Genomic DNA, 9,491 nt, shown 5'->3' with positions numbered 1-9,491 from the left:
TACTGGCACAGTTTGGGGTATTAAATATTTGTAGAATGAATGAATATACCAAAACAAGCTTCTGAAAGGGCAAGACAGAGTTGTTTATAAATCTCAGTTATGTTCGCTATAATTAACTAGAAAGAAATATAAGTGATAAAGTAGTTGTCAAGTATAACTTTTAAAAGACTAATTATAAACAAAAAATCCAATCATGAGGACCCATCATCCTTCGTGTTATCTGACATCACTAATGAGCACCTGGAAAAAAGCAAACCGGGTGAGATGCCACCTCTGCAACAGGCTTGAACTCATCAGCACGTACCTCTACCTGAGCATGGTCACTGACCTCTAACCCCCTTACCTCGGAGCAGACAAGTCACACCAAGGGTCATTCTTTACCAAGGAAAACAGTAATGTGCAGGGTTTACTTTTATTTTTTTATTATAAAAAACACATACAAGAGATTTAAGAAAGAATGAATATAAGACAAATCAGGACCACGGTGAGTTAATAAACCCATTTTCTATATACAAATACTAAAATTCCGAAAGTGGAACATCCTCAAATGTGAAGTACATTATAGCACAGCCCCCACGTGCACGGTACACACAGGGACCTGCCTGCCTGTCGTCTCTGGATCTGTTATATACATGGAATTGATACCAAAACCTCCAATTCAATTTCTACTCCTCAGGTGTCCTTTTCCCAATATATAGTTAAATATTCTTAAGAACTTTGGAAATAGGAAGAAAACACATTAGAGTGAGTTTCTACTAAAGGTTCTCTGTGTTGTATTCTGACCAATTTACTCGCTAAACCTTGAGACAATATTCTGTAGCCCAATTCCAGCTAAGACAGCGGAAGACTCTTCTAGTTCTTTTCAGCTGGTTTACTTTTGCCTAGCCAGTCATTTGAGTGCAGTCTAAAAATAGTTCAGGAGTCAAACCATATTTTTATATTGTTAAGTTCAATTTTTTAAAAGCCACTAAAGGACACTTTCTGCAGCAAAAAAAGGGCTAAGTTCAAGTTTTTGTTGTCTGACCATGACTCAGTCATACAATTCATATGTCACGTGAACATAATAGCCTTTTGTGAAATGTATGCACTTCAGGGGAAAACAGCTATGAAATCTGTTTCTCCTTGTCTCCTTACCAAACTGTGAGGAAACCCTCTGGTTGCTTTATCTATTTTATGTTTTTTTCATATTTAAACCTTAGTTTTTACACTATGAAATACGTGAAGGCACTTCTCTAGGCACAGCGACACACCAAGGGCTTAGCAGAGTTCTTCTGCACAGAGGGAACTGGCTTCTTCCAGGTAGCTGGCGATCGCAGACGGAACACTGTTAGAAGTCTCTTTCCGCCAAGCCTCCAGAATCTTGGATATTTCTGTTGGATTGCTGGGGCTCAAGTCACAAAGAGCATATACGGCTGCTAATTGTATACCCCATGGTATATCTGAAAATAATTTTCAAAGCAGTTATTACACAAGAAAACACTTATCACTCAAAATTTTAATTTTATAATCTACAAAAATGCTATTCAAACAATATTTTCTGCAAGCAGTGAAAATTAAATACAAAAGAAAAACAAACAAACAAATACATAATTCATCTACAAATGAAAAAGAAAGCCAAGACAAATGGCTCTCCTGAGTGTCTCTGCACCAGCTTGGTTCTGAGGACCCCGTGCATAAGCTGGGGTAGAGGGCCTCTAAGGCTTCCAGCTTCTCAGCAACACCACTTTCCAAAGGGTTGCATATCCATACTGAAGTTACAACACAACGTGGACATAAAACATTCAATAAATGTATGACTCTATTAAATATCCTTACCAGAAGTATCAATAAGTGGACTAAGAACATGAAAACCTGTCCGTGTGTTATACTTTCATGTATGAGATTTATTATATTTTGTTTCAGCATCAGCTGATTTAGGAATCATTTAGCCACAATTTCTCACTGCCCATGCACACTATATCTGTCCTGAGTGCACACTTAGCATCACTTAAAGAGCTGGGGATACACTTAGGTTGGACTGTGTGACATGTGAACAAGACTGTTTAAAAATGAACAGAGAGATACGGGTGCTAGAGAAAATGCAGAAAAAGAGATGTACCTATTCACTGTCGGTAGGGAAACTGAGAGGTGTAGCCCCTTTGGAGAGCAGGGTGGTAGTTCCAAACAAGACTAGGGGTGGGGCTGCCACAGGATCCTGAAACTCCACTGCTCAGTATATACCTGAAGGAACTGAGTGTGAGAACACAAGTGGACATTCGCACACTGGTGTTTATGGCGGCAGTGCTCAATATTCACAATGGATGGAGGTGGCCTAAGGGTACCTTAGGACAGGAAGGGGGAACTGTGGGTGTATACATACAACGGACTACTGAGGGGCCCCAAGAAGGAATGAAGTTACGAGGCATGCAACTAGGTGTATGAACCTTAAGGACTGTATGATGAATGAAATATCAGGAATAAAAAGACAAATATCATATGGGTTAATGTTAACATAAAAAGCTGGATGAACTGAAGTTAAGAGCATGGGTTATCAGGCTGGGGCCTAAGTAAATGGTCCTAGATTGTAAGCTCTTAAAGCAGTCACACATACGCAGAAGATGAACTGTTATTTCTAAATTTTGAGATACTGAGCTGTTGATATATAACCTGGTCATTCCCAGAAACTTCACGTATTTTTGTGACATCTGAGACTCAGAGTTAAGAGGTCTGAAGCTATAAAAGACACAGAATCCCATTTGGGAACTGTTTAAAAAGTTGAAAAAATGATCAAACATCGAGTAGAGATATAAATGAAGCTGATCTGGACAGTACTAAAATATATCGTAAGACTGGGTAAAGGATGATTTCATCATATTTTAAAACTTCAACTTCTGTGTTGAAATGTTTAAAGGAAGAAATATTTATTTGGTGCAAAATTTTTATTTTGGGTAGTGCATTACCTAACTTAACTTGTATGGTCAGTTTAGTTGAACACCATAAATTCATGGAGTTTTAAATAGGGTGTGAGATTCTGCTGGGTTTGTCCAGATTAGTGTGATGCCCTGATATATCCCAGAGTAATGTGGGCAGTGAATAAAGAAGCATTTGCAAAGTCCCCTTGGAAAACTGGGGAGAAAGGAGGAAATATTCAACTTCCCCATTTGGAGAATTTCTGATATTTTCACAAGCAATGGGGACAACCAAATCAATAGGCCAACCCCCCGATCTTGGGGTTCTCCCCTATGAAACTTATTCTGGAAACAGACAGGCTAAGCCTACTTAAAATTATGCCTAAGCATCACTCCCACAGAACCTCTTTTGTTGCTTAGAAGAGGCCTCTCTCTCTAAGCCAACTTGGCAGATGAACTCACTGCCATTCCCTCTACATGGGACATGGTTCCCAGGGGTGTAAATCTCCCTGGCAACATGGGACAAAACTCCTGGGGTGAGCCGGGACCCGGGATCAAGGGATTGAGAAAGCCTTCTGGATGAAAAAGGGGAAGAGATAAATGAGACAAAATCAAGTTTCAGTGGCTGAGAGATTTCAAACAGAGTCAAGAGGTTATTCTGGAGGTTATTCTTATGCATTACACATATCTCCTTTTTTAGTTTATGGTGTATTGAAGTGGCTGGAGTGCAAGTATGTAAAACTGCTGAGCTGTGCTCCAGTAGCCTTGATTCTTGAAGGTGACTGTATGATGATATAGCTTTTACAATGTGACTGTGATTGTGCAAACCTTGTATCTGATGCTCCTTTTATCCAGAGTATAGACAGATGAGTAAAAAACATGGATAAAAAAATAAGTAATAGGGGTGATAGGGGTAAAATAAATTGGGCAGATGGAAATACTAGTGGTCAATGAGAGGGAGGCATAAGGGGTATGGTACATTTGAGTTTTTCTTTTATCTTTTCATTTCTTTTTCTGAAGTGGTGCAAATGATGTAAAAAATGATCGTGGTGATGAATACACAACTATGTGATGATTCTGTGAGCCACTGATTGTAACCATTTATGGAATGTATGTGAAGATTTGTTAATAAAAATATGGGAAAAAAAAAAAAAGACCTGGGGGTGGAGTCAGACACACCTTGGCTGCCAATGGGTCTTAGTTTCCTCACCACTGAAGAGGGTGCAGGGAAGTGTCAAGCACAGCACCTAACACAGAGCAGGCCCCAGAGCTAGGTACTCCTCCTTCTCTCGGGTAAGGGGCCTTGGCTGCTCTTAGGGCATCACAATCTAGGAGCATAAGCCTGCATCTACTGGCAAGACAATCCATTAGCCACTACTTTTGCTATCTTTTAAAGACAATATAAAATCTAGACTGTGAAAAAGTATATTTTTATAAGGAAGAAATGGGCATTACCTCAGCAGATTTCCTGAAGTCAAAGAGGCTATCCTAAAATCAGAGAAAGCAACTTCAAAATATTCACATTAAGCTGAATGTATCACTTAAAGCTGAATACAAAGAACCCACCATGTTCCACTTTCTTGGGTATGACACAGTATTTACAATATTACATGTGTTTCTGATGGTAACTAGCTTACCTACATTACTCTTGATACCACAATATTCAAAGCAGAAACTCGATTTAGCACATCTAAGAGATTCTCTGAGACAAGCTTTCACACAAAAGCATGTAGTATATATTTATGTTATATACACATTAGCATGTAATATGAAACTACATGCTATGTAATCTGACTACAGTAAAGGAAACCCCACGGTGAAGACCTGTCCATCCAGCCTTCAGGTTTCAGTCACCTCTCCACGGTACATATTCAGTAACACCTGGGCTCCTACATGCACCATATGCTCTAGAGGTGTCGTCTCACTGAGTCACCACCATTCAACTTTACCAGGAAGGACCAAGGTCAAGTCACTAGCCTGAGACCACATAGGAAAAGGAAGACCAGGTAGACAGAGACCCTAAAGCAGTATTGGGTAGAGCACTCTTATTCTTTGAGACAGAGAGTAGAGCACTCTTATTCTTTGAGACAGCCTGCCCAACAGGATGATCATTACTAGGTAAACAAATACAACCCAACCACAACATGAGACACACACATCCAAAAGCTTATGTTGAAAACATAGGCAAAACTGATGCATTTAAGATTACATGTACTCTCTTCCTCCTACTCTAAAAGATGAGAGAAACATAGGGTATAGCACATAGCAAAGACTCAAAAACATAGTTAAATAAGAGAAATGCATTAACTTAAAAATGATTTTATAAATAGGGGAGTTTTACCTTCATCCTGAGCATGCTGTATAAACATACCAATAACCGAGCTGATATTTTTCACAGCAGATGGAAAGCCTTCCTTCAAACCCAACTGTCCTAAACGACCTAGTGGAAGAAAAACAAAAAACCTAAGATGTAAAACAATTTTTAGTTAAATGCTGATCAACTTTACTTAAGAATTTAAAATTCATATTTTCTTTTATAAAACATTATGTAGGGCGGGCCGCGGTGGCTCAGCGGGCAAAGTGCTTGCCTGCTATGCCGGAGGACCTCGGTTCGATTCCCGGCCCCAGCCCATGTAACAAAAACGGAGAAACAGAATACAATAAAAACAAGAAAATGTTTAAAAGATGTTTCCCTTTCTTCCTTCCTTCCTTCCTTCTATCCTTCCTTCCTTCTCTCTGTCTTTCCTTTAAAAAAAAAAAAAACATTATGTAAATTAAATTTACCCCAACTTAAAGTTAAAATGGATACCTATTCTTAAAGGAAAAGAGGTTAAATAGGAAAGCACCAGGACTTAATAAAGTTTCATTTTCTTATAGGGTATGATGAAAATGCCTGACCACGTACATCTTCTTTTAATCACATGAGAGAATACATCTGTATCAGTGTACTGTTTTGTCAATTGATTATAATATAGTAAGTGGAATTTAGAAGAACAGTTTCAGGAAGCTAACTGTCAAATGATTAACTTCTATTAGGTTAAAAGGCCAAAATAAAATTTTGATCTCTGCAAAACACATACTATTAGCACAATACTTTGGCAACTGTTATTATGATGTAGACAGGGAGTTCTCAAGGTAGCATCCACATACCCCTTAGAGTCTGCACAGTGAAAACAATTTTCATAATTATGCTAAGACAGCACCTACCTTCTCAGTGCTGAGATGTGGTCAAGTGGAGCAAAAGCCATGACAGATAAATCAAACTGCTGGATCCTAGCATAGGTCACAGCAGTGGCATCATGCCACCTAGGACTTATCCTTCAGTGTTGTGGTGGTTTGGAGCTGTACGTACCCCAGAAAATCATACCCTTAAATCTAATCATTCCTGTAGGTGTGACCCTATTGTACAAAGGGCCTTTTATAAGGTTACTTCAGTTAGAGTGTGACCCACCTCAATCAGAATGTGTTTTAATCATCTTACTGGAGTCTTTTATAAATGGAGAGAGAGGGTGAGACATGGAAGCAAGAAGCTGAAAGCAAGGAAACTGGAAGGGAGAGACCAGCAGATGCCACTATATGCTTTGCCATATGGCAAAGGCAACAAGAACACCAGCAGTCAGTCTTTGAAAAGAAAGCATCACCTTGATAATGCCTTGAATATGGACATTTTCTCAGCCTCAAAATTGTAAGCTAATAAATTCTCATTGCTCAAGCCAAACCATTTCATGATATTTGCTTTAAGCAGTCAGCCTAGGAAACTAAAAAGCAATTATCAAGAGCTCACAGGCCAAAAAGCCAGTTACAAAGATTTTAATTGAATCTCTTCTCCTAGTCCATGACTCTTTAACACTCTGTGTGATAAAACAGGAAGTGTATATAAGGAAGCCTGCAGCCCACCTGAACACCCAGCCATATAAGAAAAAGCATTAGTGCAATGGTTGCTTTGGGAGTGGTACCGGCCACTTTTGTCAATGAAACCCGGCTGGCTGGCAAGGACAAATGACAAACTCAACCTTCAGACCAAGGTGGATGTTTCCACGTAAGTGAACAAAGTGGCCATGGCATGAGAATAACATTACCAGTCGTCAAACAGAAAATTTGAGATCTGAAGCAAAATTAGGACTTTGGAGAATGTTAAACAGCTAGCTGAGCTTGACAGCTTTCTGATAAGACTGGTGATGATTTTTTTTTAAAATACTGTCAATATTTTAAGATCTATGTGAGTCAGTATTTTCCAAGTGACTAAAGCACAATGTTACAAAATCAGGAATCGGTAAAAGATCCATTCAAAGTGCAAGCTACGTGGGTCAAGGCAAGCTTCTGCAGTGAGTAGGTCACCACTCTGGCACAAGCCACCTAGTTCTCCCTTGTCCTTCGCGGTCTCTCCCCATACCCTTTATCTCTGAATCTCCGCCTCAATTTCTTTTCTCTCCAACCTGCTGCCCACCCCACCCTGCGTACAGAGCACCATCTCCCCACCCCCACCCCTTCCCCATGGGCATCCTAGCCACCAAAGATGAGCACAGCTGGGCCACCATGCCTGTTCCTGTGGGAGGCAGGCTGAGGACCGACACTCTTCTCCAACTTAGCAAACCGCTGACCCATGGAGCTAAGTGGGAAATTAGCCAAGTTACCCTTTGGAAATGTGCTTACACTGGTATCTGGAAGAATAAGAATATTCAAGAAACTAGAAGTACTGCCTCCAAGGAGAGTTGGATGTCTTGGGATTGGGATGAAGAATTGATGCCGATGAAAGGATAGGAAGGAGATTTAAGAAGCTAGATTTGGACAATTCTGGTTCTTTGAGCATGGAAGAGTTCACGTTACTGCCTGAGTTATAACAGAATCCCTTAATACAGCAAGTAATAGATATATTCGACACAGATGGGAGTGGAGAAGTAGAGTTTAAAGAATTCATTGAGGGAGTCTCTCAGTTCTGTGTCAAAGGAGATAAGGAAGAGAAGTTGAAGACTGCTTTTCCTGTCTATGGCATGGATAAAGATGGCTATATTTCCAATGGGGAACTCTTCCAGGTACTGAAGATGCTGGTGGGGAACAATCTGAAACATTCACAGTTGCAGCAGATTGTACAAAAAAACCTGATAAATGGGCGGGCCGCGGTGGCTCAGCGGGCAAGAGTGCTTGCCTGCCGTGCCGGAGGACCCCGGTTCGATTCCCGGCCCCAGCCCATGTAAAAAACAAACAAACAAACAAAATATAATAAAACAAGAAAATGTTTAAAAATGTTTCCCTTTCTTCCTCCCTTCCTTCCTTCTCTGTCTTTCCTTCCTTTCCTAAAAAAAAAACAAAAAAAAAAAAACCTGATAAATGCAGATAAGGATGGAGAGGGAAGAACAACTTTTGGAGAATTCTGTGCTGTTGCAGGTAGCCTACAGATCCACCAAAAGATGGGTGGTAGATGTGTGACTCTTTAAAGAGTACTATCCAACACTTTTGCTTTCTTCTTCATCTCTGTAGATCTGCTCAAGATGTCCAGCAACATTCTCTGTGTATTTATATGGAAGTATTTTTCTCTGTGAAGCCACACTTTCCAACATGAGCCTCATGAAGCCATCTAAGTGTTACTGAACTCTCATTCTCTCAATAACTCAGTGTAGCACTTTGAAGTCTGAAGGACAGCAAGATGAAAAGAGCATATCAATACAGTGGAGAAAAGGTAGGGGCTGGCTTTTTAATTTATTTTTCTTCATTTTTTATAGCAAAAAAGTACCTAAATATACATAAGTATTTATATATAGATATATATATATAGCTTTCTATGTATGTAGGAGGTTGGCTTTAATCTAAAGCCAACTTGACTCAGAAACAAAATGTTAAGAGTACAGAAGTGCCAAGCAGAAAATAAATGTTCAAAATCACAGATATATACATCCTTACTTTTATTTCACAGTTTTATATATACATACAAGACTGAGACTGTACAATTTGAGTCAGTTGTTAAGCCAGCTCTTTTCCTTTTCCTGCTTTGTCCTTTAGAGACTGACAAAGTATTTGTTAATATCCTATAATTTTCCTTAACATTTTTTTTAACAAAGGAGTCTGTAACTTTATTTATACTTACAAATATATATATCCAGGAATTATGTCTCATTGCTGAGCAGCTTTTAATATATCTCTGCCTGACAGGGTATATAGTTCAGTGCTACTGCCAAGAACTAGTTCATTGTGTTCATACAGTGATAACACAATGCTGATGGCTGCTTGATTCTGTTACTTCATTCTAGGAGCCATGAAATTTACTTAAATGTCCCTGAGTAAATGTAAGTTATGTGTAATTACTATTTTATACAAGAAGATCAGAAGCTATCAGAGGCAATCGTGATTAATTTCATGCATTACTTAATGAAGAACACCTGAAATAATTATGTAATTGTTTAGAATATCCACTTTTTTGTTTCAGTACATGGTTAAATGATTTGTCATTAAACTTATGTTTGAACCATAAATTTCCCTTCTGTGTTTCAAAAAACTTGCAACTAATCTAAATAACTGGTGATACTGAATGTGCATGTTACAGATCTAAACATCCACACATATTTGTGATTTAAATGGGAAAAATCCCATTATCTATATGCCACAGAA

General features: G+C 39.0%; 1 protein-coding gene across 3 annotated transcripts in view; it reads right to left on the bottom strand.

Annotated features, from left to right (window-relative positions):
• Positions 1-271: 271 nt before the first annotated feature.
• Positions 272-9,491, bottom strand: part of ICE1 (interactor of little elongation complex ELL subunit 1) — a 66,832-nt gene continuing 57,612 nt past the window's right edge. The window contains exons 18-19 of one of the 3 annotated variants that reach the window (XM_077116811.1): positions 5,230-5,328; positions 272-1,439 (exon numbers count right to left, since the gene is read on the bottom strand). In XM_077116811.1, coding sequence (XP_076972926.1) covers positions 1,258-1,439; positions 5,230-5,328 — 281 coding nt within the window. In that variant the 3' untranslated portion in view covers positions 272-1,257. Of the gene's footprint in view, positions 1,440-1,479; positions 4,377-5,229; positions 5,329-9,491 lie in introns of those variants that run through there. The other 2 variants (XM_077116813.1, XM_077116812.1) reach the window with 2 other exon arrangements.

This window comes from Tamandua tetradactyla, chromosome 9 (genome assembly GCF_023851605.1).
Source record: "Tamandua tetradactyla isolate mTamTet1 chromosome 9, mTamTet1.pri, whole genome shotgun sequence".
In the NCBI taxonomy this organism is placed as follows: Eukaryota; Metazoa; Chordata; class Mammalia; order Pilosa; family Myrmecophagidae; genus Tamandua; species Tamandua tetradactyla.
Note: the sequence above shows the minus strand (reverse complement) of the source record. Positions and strands in the feature narration are given on the sequence as shown.